The 20,069-nt window shown below is 34.3% G+C and overlaps 2 protein-coding genes across 4 annotated transcripts in view; one reads left to right on the top strand and one right to left on the bottom strand.

The window, feature by feature from the left end:
* The window catches only part of LOC125835792 (GDSL esterase/lipase At5g33370-like), a 233,433-nt gene that overhangs the window by 41,085 nt on the left and 172,279 nt on the right, over window positions 1-20,069 (bottom strand). The window lies entirely within an intron of this gene.
* On the top strand, window positions 5,437-19,382 carry LOC125835773 (myosin-11-like). Of its 3 annotated transcripts, none has more exons than XR_007443423.1 (38): window positions 5,437-5,518; window positions 6,319-6,447; window positions 6,809-6,952; window positions 7,058-7,203; window positions 7,289-7,445; window positions 7,562-7,620; window positions 7,891-8,050; window positions 8,153-8,302; window positions 8,412-8,548; window positions 8,637-8,783; window positions 9,511-9,612; window positions 9,740-9,797; window positions 9,873-9,974; window positions 11,397-11,434; window positions 11,609-11,735; window positions 11,815-11,985; window positions 12,166-12,297; window positions 12,407-12,516; window positions 12,656-12,716; window positions 12,989-13,166; window positions 13,443-13,648; window positions 13,730-13,849; window positions 14,156-14,254; window positions 14,526-14,747; window positions 15,400-15,539; window positions 16,163-16,274; window positions 16,351-16,395; window positions 16,487-16,741; window positions 16,834-16,992; window positions 17,087-17,281; window positions 17,498-17,641; window positions 17,867-17,937; window positions 18,021-18,120; window positions 18,204-18,260; window positions 18,360-18,416; window positions 18,489-18,602; window positions 18,695-18,777; window positions 19,125-19,247. XR_007443423.1 is itself a non-coding variant. In XM_049514872.1 (38 exons), exons 1-38 carry the CDS (start codon window positions 5,516-5,518, stop codon window positions 19,246-19,248), a joined length of 4,581 nt encoding a protein of 1,526 aa, XP_049370829.1. In that variant the 5' UTR covers window positions 5,438-5,515; the 3' UTR covers window positions 19,249-19,382. The 3 variants fall into 3 exon arrangements, 2 of the variants coding, with proteins under 2 accessions (XP_049370829.1, XP_049370830.1); XM_049514872.1 differs by having other exon boundaries at window positions 5,438-5,518; window positions 18,489-18,569; window positions 19,125-19,382; XM_049514873.1 differs by lacking the exons at window positions 5,437-5,518; window positions 6,319-6,447 and having other exon boundaries at window positions 7,068-7,203; window positions 18,489-18,569; window positions 19,125-19,382.

Genomic DNA, 20,069 nt, shown 5'->3' with positions numbered 1-20,069 from the left:
CAATTAAATAATTTTGAATTTTTAATATTTGACCACTTGACTAAAAAAAAGTTACTGATATCTAAATATACAAAAATATACACGAATCATGTATATTATTATATAACATATTAAACAAAAAAATATATATGTCAGTTATTATTTTGGTGAACACTTATATGGTATAAAAATCTCAAAAAATTTAACATTAGACTTGGAAAATGAAACTGAAACTGAAAATATATGTCACTTAGGATGTGTGCTCGATACAAAGGAATTTTTTTTTTTTATAGAAAATATTTTCTAGAAAAACAAGTGATTTCTTACATATTTTCCTGTGTTCGTTATGTCAGCATAATATATCCTAAATATATTTGTTTATAATTTAGATAAATACTATGAAAGATGACGGTGATTACTGAGGGTATAGAGTGGCAGCGATGAGGCTTCGAAAGGGTGTGTGTGTTGGGTTTGGGGGGTGGGGGTTGAATAATAATGTTAGAAAATATATGTGAGAGTCTACGATATTGACATCAAAATTTTCTAAGACAATGAATTAAAAGGAAGAAAACAATTTTTTAGGTCAAACTTGTGTCTGTATTAAGATAATATTTATGGATGTCTTGAGAGTCCAAGATATTGACATACATGATTTCCCGTGTAGAAAAAAAAGATGAATATTGACCTAAGGGTGTGTTTATTACCAAGAAAAATGTTTTCTAAGAAAAAATTAATATTGAAAAGATATTTCTTAAAAATAAATTATTTTTTGTTTATTTTATAATTTGTGAAATAAGCAGAACATATTGGATCTCAGAAGTATTTGATATAATTTAGACAACAAGATGAGATTGTAGGGGTAGGAGCATGGGGTTGTGAAGATTGGGGGTGGGGTGTGTTGGAAGTTGCGAAGACGATAATCAACTTGAATTGTCTTATAAAACTTATTTTTCATACTTTTATTAGGAATATTTTTCTTTTTTTTGCAAGAAACTTGTATTCCTTTTTTGTAGAAAATGTTTTCCAAAATGAGGAAAAGAGGAATTATATATTATTATCTACTCCACACCCTAGTTTCCTTTTATTTTTTCCTCGTTATAATATACTCTCACAATTACTTTGAATTTATGTGACATGGTTTGAATTGATATGGAGTTTTTTTTTTTTAATGATAAGGGAAACCCGCAGCCGCTATCCTTTTGGTGCGCATAGGATAAAACTCCCGCTCCTATGTAATAGCTCGCAAACCACATAGGAAAGGTAATCCATACTAGGCAAGCCTGATGCGACGAGCTTGACCCAGAAGACAAATTCCTTGCTTTTGTTGGCAAGGGATTTCAAACTTGAGACTTCCAACATGGAAGTTTCAAGCCCAAACCACTAAGCCACCCCGAAGGGTGAGTTGATATGGAGTTTATGAAAAAAATAATTGAAACTTGTAAACTTAAACATGTTTATCATTTGTGTGACTACTAATATTTTAAAACTTATAATTGTAAATATGTCATATAACTTGTATAACTATATATACAAATTTTGAAACTTGTGACCTAATCGATGCATAACATTTTATATGACTATCAAACCTTCTCATTAAAAATCAAAAAGGAAAGAAATATTTTTGGTCCCTAAATTATTACTTTATTCTAATTTTGATTTTTTTGTAATTTTAATCCCTCAAATTAATAGAAATTTAAACCTAACAAAATCCATATTTAAAGACAACTAAGACAGCAGATAAAAAGAAAAAAAAATCAAGAGTTGTATGCAGCAGGTAAGTATTTATATTGGTTAAATATATTTAATACTCTTTCACAGTAAGGTATAATCGAAAAAATATGAATTCCTGAAATAACACTTATTTTGACACAAAAAAGTATTATATAGTACTCCCTCCGTCCATATTAGTTGTACACACATGAATATGTCTCAAATTACTAGTCAATTTAAAAACTAAAATAGGATTAATTATATTTTTTTTCTATTTTATTCTTACAATTAATTCTTTTTGAAAGTATAAATAAGTTTGTAATATTTCAAAAAAATTCTTAAAAAATAAATTAATAAAATTATTCTTATTATTTATAATTTCTCGCAAGACGATAAAGAAAAAATAGACAAAAGCAATAACACTATTACTAGCAACAAGGATCACAATGAAGTGGTATAAGTCACTCTTAATAAAAAGTTTCAAATTCAAGATCTATAACACTTCTTCTTTAATGAATTTTGTGTAACGCAAATCAATAATTAATCAGCTCTAAGCAAGTACCAGAGCACGAGGAGAAGGTCTAAATTTCTATAAATGAATAAAAAGATATAAACCATAGATGTATTCTTAAATTTGGTTTCAGCTTGCATTTATGCTCTCTAACTTTGGATATACACAAGTAGACATTTAAATTTGTATAAAATTGAATAAATAGACATATTCGTGTTATGTGCATCATCCTATATGAATAGTTTGCGTCATACCTTGCGTTTTATATGTATCTACTAGTAAAATTATTCGCACCTCACGCGGGAATTTAATATCGCATAATATATAAAATAATATTACTTAAAACCTATCAGTCATTAAAGCTAAAGCACTGTATAATCTTACATACAAGATTACGTAGTAATAAACATTAATAATGTAAAAGAAAATGATAATTATAACATCTTATCATTTATCCTTTAATCAATCATCTTTAATTTGATTTTATAATTCATCCTTTTGCTTTCAGGAACTGTTGCTTTTTGATATTTTTGGAAAATCAAATGAACATCAACTTGAGATATTAAAATTTCTAATAAATAAATAATCGTTGGTGAAGGGATAATTAAATTTTAAAAGGCTGAAAATAGTGAACAAATATTCTAATTTGAACGTGTAAAAAGTTCAGGCCTACATTTTGCTTTACGTATATCATTTTAATGTTCACCATTTAAATGTATCATAAGTAATTATTAAAATGAAAAATTAAGGGAGAATGTATCATATTGGACAATAATTGAACTTATTATATATACTTGAAAGGGAAAAATATTACACAAAACTATTCAGTTTGTTTGTTTTTAAAAATAAAAAATAAAAATCAACATACGAGAGTGATGGAGTTCAATTTGAAACTACACTTCTATTCCAACCGCAGTATCAAGAAACACATTTATTACTTCAAGAAAAGTATTTACAACTTACCGTAAACTTGAAAATCTTTCCATACTTCATATAGAAGAAGAAGGAGAAGGAGGACCCCAGAAATATTCCAAAAATAGGAGGTTATTTCGAATAGAAGAGAGTGAGCGTAAAACGATGGGTTGGAGTCCAGGCTTCTAGACGTAGATAAGAAGGCAAATGAGCTGACTTTTTCAAGTAGCGAAGAGTGAAGAAGAAGAAGAAGAAGAAGAGGAAGAAGAGGAAGAAGAGGAAGAGGAGGAGGAGGAGGAGGAGGATGAGGAAGAGGAAGAGGAGGAAGAGGAAGAAGAGGAAGAGGAAGAAGAAGAGGAAATCCCTTTGTTTATAGACAACAAAAGGTAGTGTGAACAAATGCTTATTGTGCCTTATAGGAAAGGTCACAACTATTTGAAAAAGTTATAACTCTTCGGAAAGGGCACAACCTTTCATAATAGTCACAACTTTTCATAAAAATCGTAATTCTTCATAAAAGTCACAAATTTTCGTAAAAGTCGCAACTTTTCATGAAAGGGGAAAGCTAGTTTTGAAAATAAATAAATTAAAAGAGAATCTTGGTTTGTGGTGGCGCCACGTAGGCGGCCCTAGGTTTCTCTTTTATATATGATACTAGGAAACTTGTCCACGCTTCGCGCGGTCATAAATAATAATTGCTTGAACTTGCAAATAATCCTTTACTAATATCCGTACATTAAAAATAATGGAAAAAATAGGTTCTTAAAAAAATATTAGCAATATTCCAACATGAATTTGATTATTTGTCACTACCATATAACTCAAGAACCTCTAATGAATTAATTATTCAAGAAATAATAAATCATTGGTTCTTTAATCAACATTAAAAGGAAAATAAAGAAGAATATAAGAATTTATATACAAAGGCATTTCGTAAGAAAAAGAACACATTTAAGTTGCATAGATTATACAATTGTGATATATGTCTCAGGAAATAATAATTCAATTTTTTTTTAACAGATTCAAAAAAGATATTACGCTTGAACACGAAAGCAATTATAACTTTTGAACTTGCATGATGAATTTCTTCAATTGATAAATGAGAAACTTTATATCTATGTAAAAATAGATAATATGTAAGCTTATATATAGTACTTTTAAGTTATAGAATTTTATATAGAATATCAAAACATGAATTCTTGGAACTGAGTACTATAATTATTTTCCGCACAATGAATATACCTACTATATGTGTATATGTTCAATATAACCAGAGGCAATAAATTTGCAGAAACATAAACATCAGAGTTTAAAACATGTACTCAAAAACAACAATTAATATCATAAGCATAAATTAATGACTGTAAAAAAAACATATCAGGATATGTAAAAATAAAATGAAATAGAAAGGAAAAAATTGAGTCCACTGAATGCACATTGTCTCCTTAAGAAAATTATTCCTCTCTAATACATGAGGTTTAAAGAATTAGATCCTTTCAGGATGAAACAATTTTATTCACCAACGTATTGAAACAAAAACAATTGTGTCAGTAAGCCACTCAACAGGATCAAAATACACGAATATTTAATTGTGCAGAAAAAGAAGTTTAAAATTTGTGTTATTTTAAAATGAGAGGAAATTCCTCTATTTATAGACTACAAAGGGTAGTGTGAATAAATGTTTATTGTATCTTATCGGAAATGTCACAATTCTTTAGAAAAGTCACAACACTTCGGAAAGGTCTTTTATAAACATCACAACCTTTCATAAAAGTCACAACTCTTTCATAAAAGTCACAACGTTTCATAAAAGTCAAAAATTTTCATAAAAACCACAACTTTTCATGAAAGGGGAAGGCTAGTTTTGAAAATAAATAAATTAAAAAGAAATCTTGATTTGTGGTGGCGCCACGTAGACGGATCTAGGGTTCTCTTTTATATGATATATATATATATATGATATATGATATATGATTTATTTAATTTTATTCAAATTTAAGCAAGTATCTAACTTGTATTATGCCAAAAAATAAAAATGGAGCGAAGAGAATGGCAATGGGGAAGTAGATTACGTGGGAATTTAAAGTGCATGGAGAGGGAGAGAGAAGGAGTGGGAGAAAATAACGGTGGCGAAGGGCAGAGAAATGGCGAGGATCCGAATTTGCAGGTTTCCCTTATCAACAATGTCCATCTCTCTCTCTTCCATCAATTTTCACAGGAAGGAAAAGAGAATACTCAAATCAAAATCTACTGTTGGATAAACGCAGTTTGTTTCAAACAATTTTGCAGATCAAACTCCGACTGCCGTATTATTAATGGACGGAGTCCTCATTTAGGATAAACCATAAGAAGCAGCTCCAATGATTTGAAATTTTTTGTTGAGCATCACATCAGAGCTTCACAATGGTACGTACGCCTGCAGGCTTAAATTGTGATTCAACTCGTTTCGATTCCTATGCCATTTTTGAAACTTGCAATTGCATCCATCAACGATTATAATTTGTTAAATTATTCAAAATTTGAAGTTGTTTTTGAACAATTAATTGTAATTTTGTTTGATTGTATGAGCACATTTTCTCTCCGTTTAAACCTTAGACGAGAAGTTCGAGGAAATTTTGCTTTTCAGAATGTATATGTTAATTAGGCTTTAAGAATCCAGGATAATCTTCAAATGTTATGAATTCAGCATAATTTGCATTGAGTTTCCATGGCTGCTGAACAGTGTTTGGAGTTTGAAAAGGTGACGAAAATGATTATTGAGAAGTAGATGGGGGAATTTGGATCTTAAAGGAAAATATTATCCAATGAAAGTGTGGAAGTTTAATACCTACATTCATTCACCAAGTAGGAATCAACTTATTAATTAAGGATGTGTTTAGTACGAAGGAAAATGTTTTCTTAGAAAACAAGTAGCCTACTTACTTATTTTCTACTGTTTGATAAATAAGAAAAAAAAAGATTATCTCAAGAGCATCTATATGTAATCTAGCAAAACACTATCAAAAACACGCAAAATAGATTTGTGTCTACCCCATTATATCTCTTTGTTTGATATACTCGTGAGTTTGACTCCTTTTAGTGTTAAGAGTATTTGTTCGGTTACATTGCATGACATAAGAGATTGAGTGATCGCATGTGAGGTAAGTTTATTAATGTGATAAATTCTATTGATATCTGCTCTTTTTCTTCTTTTTTTGTGCTTCCAGGGCACTGCAGTTAATATTATAGTAGGGTCTCATGTATGGGTTGAGGACCCGGATGTAGCTTGGATTGATGGAGAAGTAAAGAAAATAACAAATGGGGAAGCAGAGATTGAGAGGACTGATGGAAAGAAGGTACTTTGTTCTGCATTTTAATTGTTAATTTCTTGATATTATTAACTATTAAGCGCAAACCTCTGAAGATACAGACTTTTTCTCCCATCATTTCAAGACCATTTGCATGCTGCTGAATTGAAAATACTATGGAACCATTATTGTTGTATTCTTATAGGTGTAACGGTTAATATTATAACCTCATCTCATGCACCCTTAGCGAAGAATCCCTTGACAAGAAACGAAATGAGTCGCAATTTGTATCTCTAAATGATTTTTTGAACTCCTGCAAGTGAACATCTCGGGTTTGACAAGAATGCATACTATCCTGTTCTATGGATTAATACATGACATCACTATATGTCGTCCTCTCATGCTTCAGGTTGTTAGGAAATTGTCAACAATTTATCCAAAAGATGTGGAAGCTCCTGCTGCAGGTGTGGATGACATGACAAAACTATCCTATTTGCATGAGCCTGGAGTACTGCAGAACCTAAAAACCAGATATGAACTCAATGAAATTTACGTAAGATACTGTAGTGATTGTTTGAATTATGTCTGATCTTAAGCTCTTTCTTATGTTACAGTACAGACAACAGCGCCCATCTCTTAATATTTGATATAATTACAGACTTATACAGGAAATATCTTAATTGCAATAAATCCATTTCAAAAATTGGCTCATTTGTATGATTCACACATGATGCAACAATACAAGGGAGCACCATTTGGAGAATTAAACCCTCATGTGTTTGCCATTGCAGATGTTGCATACAGGTCCCTCCCAGTTTAAGCACAATAATTACAATAATTTTCTTCTTAGTAGCATGATAATATATTGAACCTCATTTGATGGAAACAGGGCCATGATCCTTGAGGGGAAAAGCAATTCTATTCTGGTTAGTGGTGAAAGTGGAGCCGGTAAGACTGAGACAACCAAGATGCTTATGCGATATCTTGCCTTTCTGGGTGGCCGTGCAGCAACTGAAGGGCGTACAGTGGAGCAACAAGTCCTTGGTGTATGATAACATATCATTGATAACCTATTATGTGCTCTTTATTTTTCTATCATCAATCACTTTTTCACATAATATTTATTCTCATAAATCTTTTGCATGAACCCACTCAAGTGCAGTCTAATCCTGTTCTTGAAGCATTCGGCAATGCGAAGACTGTTAGAAATAACAATTCCAGGTCAAGCTCTTTAGCACTGTGCATTTCAGCATTTGCTTTTCACATGATCCAGTTATATGTAATTTAGATTTGGTTAATTATTCTGCGATACAGATTCTATCAAAATTGCACATTAGAGATTGAACTGCTTGTTTTACTAATCCTATATTTACTTGTAATAGATAAGCTATTTTTGAAGTTTGCTTGTGATTGCAGATAATCAATACCAAGTAATTATGTTAGCATATTAGATTGAAGATGTTTAATTTTCTCAACCTAAAATTGCTGCAGCCGTTTTGGCAAATTCGTTGAGATTCAGTTTGACAAACATGGAAGGATATCAGGAGCAGCAATCAGGACCTACCTCCTCGAGCGATCCCGTGTTTGCCAAATTTCTGATCCTGAGCGCAACTACCACTGTTTTTACCTTCTTTGTGCGGCCCCCCAAGAGGTACTTTTCTGTTGCAATACTAACTTTAATAAATGTTTTGTGGGCCTGCATCAAATTGCTTTGGTGGAAGTATGTTTCTGAGAATTCTCCTAATCACTGTAGGAGATTGTGAAGTACAAGTTGGAACATCCCAAATCATTTCGCTATCTTAACCAGTCAAAGTGCTATGAGCTAGTTGGTGTGAGCGATGCAGAAGAATACCTTGCTACTAGAAGAGCAATGGATGTTGTGGGAATTAGTAAAAAGGAGCAGGTATATATCTTGTACAGCTTTGCCAGCTTCATGTTTTTATTTACCTTTCAATAAAGAATAAGAAAACACTACCTCTTACTCTCTCTCTCTTCTCCCTTCCCTCTCTCAGGAAGCAATTTTTAGAGTTGTTGCCTCAATTCTTCATCTTGGTAATATTGACTTTGCAAAAGGAAAAGAGGCTGATTCATCAGTTATTAAAGAGGAAAAATCCAAACTCCATCTCAAAACTGCAGCAGAGCTTCTGATGTACGGAAGATTCTTAATGTCACCTTGCATATTCAGATCCTATGTGGTGTGATAAAGGTTGGAGATTCTGATTTTCCTTATGTTTTAGGTGTGACCCTGTAGCTTTGGAAGATGCATTGTGCAAAAGGGTGATGATCACCCCTGAAGAAGTGATAAAACGAAGCCTTGATCCTCGCAGTGCTGAAATAAGTAGGGATGGTCTGGCTAAAACAGTATATTCTAGATTATTTGATTGGTAAGATAACCATGCATGACTAATATACTAGCTATTGTTACTTGCAAGGCACTGAAGACTTAAGCTGTTTATTTGTTTTTAATATCTTAACTTTATAAAAGAATTCTTTGTTGCAATTTATGTGAATGGGAGTATGAGAGTCAAAGTGCCTAGTTTTCGGTGTGAATTCGGGCATAGATTCTCCAAGTTTGTTTGAAATAAAATTATATATTTGAAAGCTATATGAAAATTGCTATATATTTCCCATCAGGGTTAATAATTCATATTATACAAAAATGATTTAAAGAAAATCAAAGTCAAAGAATAAACTGTTGACCCCCCAAATAGTAGCCCCTTCACATAAATTGGAATGAAGGGAGTATTATTCACAACTATTGTAATTCAAGGATATGGAAATACTTGTTTGCTGTGATAGTAACAAATAAAGAGTGCAATTGTGAAAGAAATATGTTGATTTCAGATAAAAGAGTCACTAAAATTAACCATGAATTGGAAAGAAAAGAAGAAGAGAAAATATGTGCCACGTTGAAGCCAATATGTGCGTGTGTGTATATATATAATGTATGTGTATATGTATCATACACACCGGTGATTGTAAAAAAATAAAATCTGAATCAGCATCCACGTGGATTCAGACTTGAAATAAGTTTCCATAAATTAGTGCATGATTAATTTACTAATTTCACAAATTCATGTAACGTGTTATTTGCCTCTTGGGAAAATGCAGGTTGGTAGACAAGATAAATGTTTCAATTGGACAAGATCCCCTGTCTAAATGTCTCATTGGAGTCCTTGATATCTATGGTTTTGAAAGCTTTAAGCACAACAGGTAGCTACGAGTCTTTAGCTTGCCTTTCCAATTACTATAACATCGTTTCATTTAAAAGAAATGTCTATGTGAGTGTTCAAGGATTCGCAACTCTTGTTTGTGTGTCTCATTATATCATGCTTTGCAGCTTTGAGCAATTCTGCATAAACTATACAAATGAGAAGCTGCAGCAACATTTCAATCAGGTTTGCTTTTCGATATTGCTAACAGTGTAAGCATTGATTTATGCATGGTTTCTCAAATCTGTTGTGGCTTTACAGCATGTCTTCAAGATGGAACAAGAAGAATACAAAAGAGAGGCAATCGACTGGAGCTACATTGAGTTCGTGGATAACCAGGATGTTTTAGATCTTATTGAAAAGGTAATTGCACTTTTCTCTGAATTCACTATTTGAGAATTTTTAATTTCTTAAACAGATGTTAAGTTCATCCAATGAAAACTTTTCTAAAGTGGCAAGGTTGAGATCTTATGAGTCAAAAGTTCTTGTGTTCAGTTCTTGCTGGTAACATTTTCTTTTATGTTTAATCTATTTCCCCTAGGTGGGGGAGAGTGGGAGAAGGGGAGGGTAGTCTGGCAGTTGTTCTCAAGAAACTGTCATTTGTAGTTCTCCCCAACAATGTATGCAGACCTTACCCCTACCTTGGCAGGTAGAGAGGTTTTTTCTGGATAGCCCTCGGCTCATAGAAAGCAAAAACACACATTTATGAAGACATGAGCAGTAACAATAGCAGGATAGTAAGAAAATAGAGGCATACGAGTAAACAAGTAGTAATAGAAACTAAGAGTGAAAGATACGGAAATAGTAAAATAATACTAATAATACTAGTTGGAGAGACAAGATGTGAAACTATTTACTACTAGCCTTCTACCTGAATCCTCGACCACCACACCCTCCTATCAAGGTCATGTCCTCGGTAAGCTGAAGGCTTGCCATGTCTTGCCTGATCAGCTCTCCTTTATACTTCTTTGGTCTACCTCTACCTCATCAAGCCCTCCAGCGTCAACCTCTCACACCTCCTCAGTGGGGCGTCTGTGTATCCTCTTGAAATGCCCAAACCATCTCATCCTAGCCTTCTGCATCTTGTCTGCCGCGAGGCCACTTCCATCTTGGCCCAAATATCTTCATTTGTCACGTAAAAATGAGGCTCAAGACTGTCAAACCACATTGTGAGCTGTGCTTCAGACAGAAATAAGCCAATAACCCATAGAGTTCAAAATTATGTAATATCACAAACATCTTGCGAAATATGTTGCATTAATTTGGATGGTTTGTCTTATCTTTTTTTAAAATTATAAGTATTGTTATGACTACAAATTAAAAAGTAATGTTCTGGCTGTGCATGATTAATGGGTTGTTAATGTCGAAAGAAATAGCTTCTTGCTCACCGGATCCCAGCTAATTCGAAAATTTAGAATTTAGCTAATAAATGCATGAGGTGTACATTAGGAAAAGGTTGAGTTGTTAGGGTAATTGAATAGTGTAATTCTCTATGCTGCCCTTCTTCCCTAGAGAAAGAAAGCTATGATGAAACTGTTTCTCTATAATCTTTCTGAGGGTAAATGATCTGCGAAAAAGAAATAATTAGTAAAATATATGAGTCCATCTAGAGTGACTGTCAAAACACCCTTCACTTGAAAAATAAAAGAACAATCTCAACTTTTGACCAGCATCTTTACTGAAACTATGCAGCATGAGAGTTCCACAACAGAGTTCTAAAAGGAAATACTAAGGCTGCTCATAGTGTTACATCCAGTTCTGTAATTGTGGTATTTCTCTTTGCAGAAACCAGGTGGAATTGTTGCTCTGCTAGATGAAGCTTGGTACGATAAAATCCCATCTTGGTCTTTATTATGAAAATTGATTGTACGCCACTTAATTGTTACTTAAAATCCTGTTCCCCATTCTTTTTGTATGGTAACAGTTGAGTTTAAGATTGTAAATCTGTCTAAGCTAATTGATAAAGTTTGTTATCATTATTTACTTTTTCTGTACAGTATGTTCCCAAAGTCAACTCATGAAACATTCTCTAACAAGCTATATCAGACATTTAAAGTTCACAAGCGCTTTGTTAAGCCCAAACTGTCTCGTACAGATTTCATAATTTCACATTATGCTGGAGAGGTGAGTGTGATTCCCAACAGCTATTTATGAATAGAGTAATTTTCCATGTACATTCCTGATATAATCCATTTTCTATTAGGTGCAATATCAATCTGACCAATTTCTAGACAAAAACAAGGACTATATAGTGCCTGAACATCAAGACCTCCTATGTGCTTCAAAATGCTCTTTTGTAGCAGGACTCTTCCCTTCACTAGGCGAAGAGACTTCAAAGTCTTCAAAATTTTCTTCAATCGGTTCACGCTTTAAGGTATTCTTGCATTTACTATTGTTGGGTCACTGCTCATTATGGGTCCTGATTTGATTTATTCACATGATGAAACTCTGTGTAACTGTGTTACCTTTTTTCTATATGCTGATCATTATTAGTCTTCCTTCTGAAACTGTTGCTTTTTTATGTGCTGATGATTATTACGAACTTAAAATGCAGTTACAACTGCAGCAATTGATGGAGACTCTGAATGCTACAGAACCTCACTACATCAGATGTGTAAAGCCTAATAATCTCCTAAAACCCGCTATATTTGAAAATGACAACATTATGCGACAATTGCGCTGTGGTGTAAGTAATCTCTATCTTAGCAAATCTCGGCATTGGGGAGAGGGGAAAACATAGATTTTTGCTTACTTGTGATAGTTATTGATTATAACCAACTGGATTTTCTTTTAAGGGTGTTTTAGAGGCAATTAGAATCAGTTGTGCTGGATTCCCTACTCGCCGCCCTTTCTTTGAATTCATACACAGGTTTGGGCTCCTAGCGCCAGAGGTTTTGGAAGGAAGGTATGTACCTTCTTTTAGTTTGAACAGATTTTCTAGAGCTGTCACTTCTTTGAGATGTCTTACATAGGCTGAATTTTGGAGTAGTATTTTCTCTAGGATTCATCAGATGATTCTAAATCAAAACATTTTTTCATGGCAGCTATGAAGAAAAAGTTGCTTGCAAGAAGATTCTGGAAAAATGGGGGCTGAAAGGGTTTCAGGTAATCTTAGTTTTTCTTCCTCCTGCTTGAGGTAGCATTGTGAATTCATTCTTCTGGGATAAGAATGCATCTACTTCATCAGTATAGTCTTTATATTTCTGATTCACATATTTTAAGGAGAAGGGACCATTTCGTTCCTAAGGTCATGAAGTATCATCTCTAAACCTTTGCTCCACATAAGAATCAAGCATGCTATCTACAAATGCCATTGGAAAGGAAAATTTGCATCAATGGTCTGATATTCACTGATTAGTTCCATTTTTCTTTAACAGATAGGAAAGACTAAGGTATTCCTAAGGGCCGGACAGATGGCCGAGTTGGATGCACGACGAGCAGAGGTTCTTAATAATGCAGCCAAAGTTTTACAACGACGAATAAGAACTCATATTGCTCGTAACCAATTTGTAGCACTGAGGAAAGCTGCCATATCTCTACAGTCTTTATGTAGAGGTGAGACATTTTGAAACTATTGAAGATCTTGAAAACATGGTGACACAAGTTACCACCGTTCATAATGGAAAACAGTCTTAAGTTGAACTACATCTTCTTAGCAGTGTATGCTTCCTTTTTGTCTGTTTCAAGCACCGTACGAACAAATACCCATAAAAGACAAGAAATAATGGAGGAAACAAATTGGCACTAGGCAGAGTAAAATTAATCTCAACAATAGTCACTAGGTAGAGTAAAATTAATCTCAAAACGCATGATTTATTTTTCATTTTGTAGGAAAACTGGCATGCAAAATTTATGTGCAAATAAAGAGGCAAGCAGCTGCAATAAAAATTCAGAAGAACTCACGCAGGCATCATGCTAGAAAGGCCTATAGGAAACTCCAGGTCTCAGTGCTCATGGTGCAGACTGTTTTGCGAGCTATGGATGCTCGTAAGAGATTTAGATTCAGGAAGCAAACTGAAGCTGCAATAATGATTCAGGTAGAATTCCTGTATGCTGTGTGATTTCATGATTTATCTGGTATTGAAGCCTGGTCTAAGATAAGACTTTATCCTCCTCAGGCACAGTGGCGTTGTCATAAAGCTTATTCATATTATAAAAGGCTTAAACGAGGGGTACTTATTGCACAATGCAAATGGAGGGGGAAATCTGCCAAAAAGGAACTAAGAATGCTTAAAATGGTAAGCATACTATTTTGTAATCCACTAGGAAACACAAAAACACATCTATGATTACAATGTCTCATGACTCCATAATCATTAGTTACTCTGTTAAGCTAACTAATGAAGTTTACAGCCCTACTGGTTTCTACCAGAGGATACTAGAGAAAGATTATAGATGAAAATAGTTGCCCTTTTCTGAATCCTAATTCTATGCTGGTTTACCAAGAGATAGCACAGAATCTGGTTGAGCTGCTTAAGGCATAATTGGAGTGTGGATATGCATTTGACCTTGCTACAATGTCATACTTTTTCAACTACATGCAGGCTGCAAGGGATACTGGTGCGCTCAAAGAGGCGAAGGATAAGCTTGAAAAGCAGCTGGAGGAGCTTACGTGGCGGTTGCAACTGGAAAAACGTCTAAGAGTAATATCTTGTTTTAACTCATCTTTTAATTCTATAAATCACATTTTCAAAGTACACTTATGCTTTGTGCAACTGTGTAGATACCTGCAGATACATTACATCACAAAAAAGAAACTCTTACTAGCATGCTAAATTTGCCTATTAGTCGTGCATCCTGTTGTTAGATACTATAATTTTCAGCATTTCTGTGTTACACCAGTTTCTACCCATACAAGAGTGAAATTGTCGAACTTATTTTTCAGATATAATAGTTACTCTAATCATTGTGCAGACTGACTTGGAAGAAACAAAAGCGCATGAAGTAGCAAAGTCGCAAGAGGCTTTGGAAGCTATGCAAAAAAAAGTCGATGAAGCAAATGCGCTGGTTGTCAAGGAACGAGAAGCTGCAAAAAAGGCTATTGAAGAAGCACCTCCTGTAATCCAGGAAACTCCAGTTTATGTTGAAGATACTAAGAAAGTAGAATCTCTAATGGAAGAAAATAACAGTTTAAAGGTAATCCAATTTACGAGGTTCTCACTCTGTTTTGGTGCTGAATATGACAATCCATTGAATAATAAGTGTTTGAGAAGCGTAAAAACTGTTTACAAATGAATTTCATTGATACAGCCCTATTTATACCGTTGGAGAGCATACCAGTTTTTCTCTAAAAGGATAAATATGTACAATGATAGAATGTTTAAACAGCAAATACACATATTTGTGGTGGATGAGTTTCTTCAGGTCCACGTATAAATGACTGACCACCATCGGCGAAAACGAGTACTGCCAATGAGATCAGGGATGTCAAACTAGTAAGATCCAATAGTACCACCTATGACTAGTTAACAGAAACTAAGATATTTAGAACATAGATTTAGCAAGAAGGGTCCTGAGGTGGAAAGAATTTGAAAGCTCATTACAGTTTAGTAACTTTCCAGCATATAAGTACAGGAAATTTTCTTATGTACAAGCATTGTGCTTGGAAGTTTCTATCCGACACATTCATTTGTATTTACGGCAGCAGAGACTTGTGGAAGAGTAAATACTGACTATTTATATTTTTTGGCTTAATCAGAGAACAAATTAGATAAACAATAAAGGTAAATAGTGAAATGACATGTTTCTATCTTTATATTCTTTGTCAATCTCGGTGTGCTCTGTCCAGGTTTCTTTAGAACAAGAAAAGCAGAACTGTGATGATTGGAAGCAGAAGTATACTGAGGCTCAAGAATCTGGGGAAGAAAGTCGCAGGAAGTTAGAAGAAACAGAAAAAAAAGTTCTTCAACTCCAGGAATCCCTGAAAGGGTAATTTCTGTTCCAGCTTATAAGACAAACTGTTTTTCTATTGTAAATATAGATATGCTTCTTTTTCCTGTTCATTTTCACTGTAAAAATATATTCAGTGTTGAATAACCTAAAAGAATGACACTGCATGTGTTGATATGACTAACTCATATTAAAATTAAAATCGCTAAATTTATTGAATAAATCTTACAGCAATGATGCAGTTGAGAGTTCCCATCAGAACATTGTGCACAATGAAATATTGACCTACCAATAGGATGTTGATAGTAAAGAAAGAATATGGTCATCCGAGCGGAAACAATAAAGTAGTTTGTGGAGTAGGCCTTGGATATTATGAATTACATATGGTGCACTTAATCTATAGATGATGAACAGCTTTACAGTAACAATTCTCATGATGCATTCTCTACACCATGATGTATGAACGACAAATAGAATAGTCCACTTGTTTGTACAAGAACTTTAATAGTAGTCATGTCTAGATAATACTTGGTAGTTTGGATAAGGTTACTAGTCTTGTTCAACTAGTATTTTAGTGCAATATGATTGTGTTGCATTTTTTCATTCCTAAAAGAATTATTTGGCCTTATTTATTGTGTTGCAACTGAACCCTGCCAAATCAGGTTAGAGGAGAAGATGGCAAACTTAGAGTCGGAGAACAAAGTTTTCCGTCAGCAAGCTGTGTCAATGGCACCTAATAAGTTCCTTTCTGGACGCTCTAGATCTATTATCCAGGTATTGCTGTTTTACATGTAATTTTTGTGGAGGATTCAAGAGTAGAAGAGTCTGACATTTTCTGTTCAATTGACAGAGAACTGAGAGTGGTCGAAGTTTCGAGGATACAAGAATGCATGTGGTAAGTTACCATCTTTATAAAACTTGTGTTGCCAAATTCTACTTACATGCCAACAATTTTTGTTGCTCATATTCTCACTTTCATTATTTAGGATCTTCATAGCCCTTCATTGAACCAAAGGGACCTTCCTGAAGCAGATGACAAACCGCAAAAATCACTTAATGAGAAACAGCAAGAGAACCAGGAGTTGCTAATTCGCTGTATCGCACAAAACTTGGGCTTTGCTGGAAACAGGCCAATTGCAGCCTGCATCATCTATAAGTGCCTTTTGCAGTGGAGATCTTTCGAAGTTGAGAGAACCACTGTGTTTGACCGAATCATCCAGACTATTGGTCATGCTATTGAGGTTTGAGCTACAAAACCCAGTTCTCCTTTAACTGTCTTCTCACTTTTTAAATTATAATTTCTTCTTATAATTCCATTTCTATGTTGGAACAGAAAACCCAGGACAACAATGATGTACTGGCGTATTGGTTGTCAAATGCTTCTACTCTTTTATTGCTACTTCAGCGTACACTCAAAGCAAGTGCTGCTGCAGCAATGACCCCTCTACGTCGTCGATCCTCATCGGCATCTCTGTTTGGGAGGATGTCGCAGGTAGGAAGTTAAAAGATATAGCCAAGTTCAGTACTTTTTCTTGAGGAAGTTTGAGACTAGCTCCTTAAGCTATTCATTGTTATTGATTTTCCAGAGTTTCCGTGGAAACCCTCAAGGAGTCAATCTTTCCTTTGCGACTGGAGGAGTTGAAACTTTACGCCAAGTAGAAGCAAAATACCCTGCCTTGCTGTTCAAGCAGCAACTTACAGCATATGTGGAGAAAATTTATGGAATGATTCGTGACAATTTGAAAAAGGAGATTTCTCCATTGCTGGGGTTGTGCATCCAGGTATGTGGAGAAAATATCTCCAGAGACATTTCTTGGTCTCTAGTACAGCATGTTGTTTGCATTATGTATAACTCCAATACTCTACCTCATTTTTCAATTACGTTGAATCTTTTCCTCATTCATTTACATGTAAACAATTTTGTTGGACCTCATTTTTCGATAACGTTTAATCTTTTCCTTTTTCATTTGCATGTAAACAATTTTGTTGGATATTAGGCTCCACGAACTTCAAGAGCAAGCTTGGTTAAAGGGTCCTCACGTTCAGTAGCTAATACAGCAGCTCAGCAAGCTTTGATTGCCCATTGGCAGGGCATTGTGAAGAGCCTGGGAATTTTCTTGAACACGTTAAAAGCAAACCATGTTAGTGAAGCTGATTTTATCCTTTGTTTCAATTATTTTGAACCCCTTTCCAGTGTAACAATTTGTTCCTAGAGTAAAAATTTTATATCCAGAAAACATTGGCTCAGCAGAATTAGCAATGTCATGAATCTTTAGATGGTTAATAAGCTTACAAATATAAGCCTTTGATTCCAAAATATTATGCAGCTTACTTCTCATCTTGCTTTTCTGATTTGATACTTTCAGGTGCCTCCATTTTTAGTTCGTAAAGTATTCACTCAGATATTTTCATTCATCAATGTTCAGCTTTTTAACAGGTGCATCTATAGACTTCTTTTTGCATGCAGTTTTCTACAATGCATTAAAAAGGTTTCCTCATGTGATTGTAAAATTTTCACAGCCTTCTCTTAAGACGAGAGTGTTGTTCGTTTAGCAATGGTGAATACGTCAAAGCAGGACTGGCGGAATTGGAGCACTGGTGCTTTACGGCAACTGATGAGGTAGATCCATCATATATATTTTTTAGCTTGGTAATCCTAGAAATTATATTAATCCCCCCAGTGATTAAACGAAACAAGAACAGTATGCAGGATCAGCATGGGATGAGCTGAAGCATATCAGACAGGCCATTGGTTTTCTTGTAAGCATTTACATTGATCATTTTCATTCAACTTGCTTCTCTTATTTTTAAAAATGGGATGGTAGAGTTCTCAAAAGTTCTTCACTTTTCTTGCTGCAGGTTATACATCAAAAACCCAAAAAGACACTGGATGAAATAAGCCATCAACTCTGTCCAGTAAGTGATCAATTTGAAGGAAGAGATAGCTGGAATGTCATTTAAGCTCACTAATATCTTTTTTCCCTCCAGGTGCTTAGCATCCAGCAGTTGTATAGGATCAGTACAATGTACTGGGATGACAAATATGGTACACATAGTGTGTCATCGGATGTAAGTTTCTATGGATGCCATTAGTCAACCTAGGTTAGAGTCATATTCTTCAAAAGATATAATTTAGTAACATGCTTACACAGTAAAAATTAACCAAGGACAGGGTTTTTATGCAATTGCATTAGGTCATATCCAGCATGAGGGTGTCGATGACTGAAGATTCAAATCAAGCAGTCAGCAACTCTTTTCTCTTAGATGATGATTCAAGGTTTGCATCAATATCCTTGTAATTGATAAAAATTGATTCCTTGCTTTTGTGTGGTGAATTCCTTTGAATCTCATTACGACTATATCTGAAAATTAGTCCCAAACATTTACAGAAAATATCAGCCCTTCCCAGTTCAGGTTATCAATAGTTAGGGAAAGACTCTAATTTTACAATGTTAGAGTTTTAGCTTATATAGAGGTATGTTATCAAGCAGAAGATTACTAGTGATTAAGGTGCAAATGAATGTGCATAAGACAGACGACAGTATCATTATCGTATTTTAGTAAACTTCCTTTTTATGCCTCTTTGATCCAATTGCTGATGTTTCTGAATGATTCAATTTTCAGCATCCCGTTTTCAGTTGATGACATATCAAAATCAATGGAACAAATAGATATAGCTGACATTGAATCTCCTCTTCCTCTCCGAGAGAATTCAGGCTTTAGCTTTTTGTTGCCACGCACAAATTAATCTAGTCAATTTGAGGCGCTGGACGTCTTCATCTTCAGTTCACTTGAGAGGGAATAGATGATTATCTGACTACTGCTGTGAATGTTCTCTAGTAGCAGATCAACTTATTACTTTCTGTAAACTCAAGAAATGCACCAGTTCCCTGGCTCAGATTCATGAGGGTGCCAAAGATGAACGCGAGGAAGATCTACATAACATGATCTGCCCAAAACATAGAAGCAGTCAATTTTCATTTCACTTTGTAATACAAGTAGGAGCGGTGTGAATTAGTTGTATACAACTAGGTCCATATTTCATGAATGAAGCACTCCACTTTCGAAGAGGAGGCATGAACAAGAATACTCAAAAAAGTGTTAACTTGAATCTGTATTTATATTTTTTTAAAATGTGCATCTTTTTTACCATAGAAACTATCCAAGTGTTTGTAGTGTATTGAGTTTCTGGACATGTATGGAGTTAGCTTCTTTACAATTTTACACAATTGTTCACAGTCTATACATACTTTTTTATCTGTTTCTTCAAGAGTACTGTGATAACCAGGATGGACCATGTTTGGTTCCTTCACGAATACGACGATAGAACTTGGCGACTATGAGTTCTGGAGAAAATTCCTAATAAAACATCATTGGAGATGTTGGAACCACAGCTCAATAAAGAAAACAAAGTTGAGTCCTTGTTCTTTTTACAAAGATTCTATGATGTCTCAACAGTGAATCTGCTATCTGCATATTCGAACAGCTATACTTTACACCAAAAGTGAATAAAATACAGTTCATCTTAATTTTCAGAATAGATGTACGTCTTTCTTCAGAACATCTTAC

The sequence above is a fragment of the Solanum verrucosum genome, unplaced genomic scaffold, assembly GCF_900185275.1.
Source record: "Solanum verrucosum unplaced genomic scaffold, falcon-dt-bn FXZP01000128.1, whole genome shotgun sequence".
Lineage (NCBI taxonomy): Eukaryota > Viridiplantae > Streptophyta > Magnoliopsida > Solanales > Solanaceae > Solanum > Solanum verrucosum.
This window is presented reverse-complemented; position numbering and strand designations above follow the sequence as displayed.

Coding starts and splice junctions, on each gene's coding strand:
- LOC125835773 (XM_049514872.1), top strand. Junction 7,621..7,890: donor GTTAGAAATAACAATTCCAG/GTCAAGCTCTTT, acceptor AAATTGCTGCAG/CCGTTTTGGCAAATTCGTTG. Junction 13,850..14,155: donor AACTAAGAATGCTTAAAATG/GTAAGCATACTA, acceptor AACTACATGCAG/GCTGCAAGGGATACTGGTGC.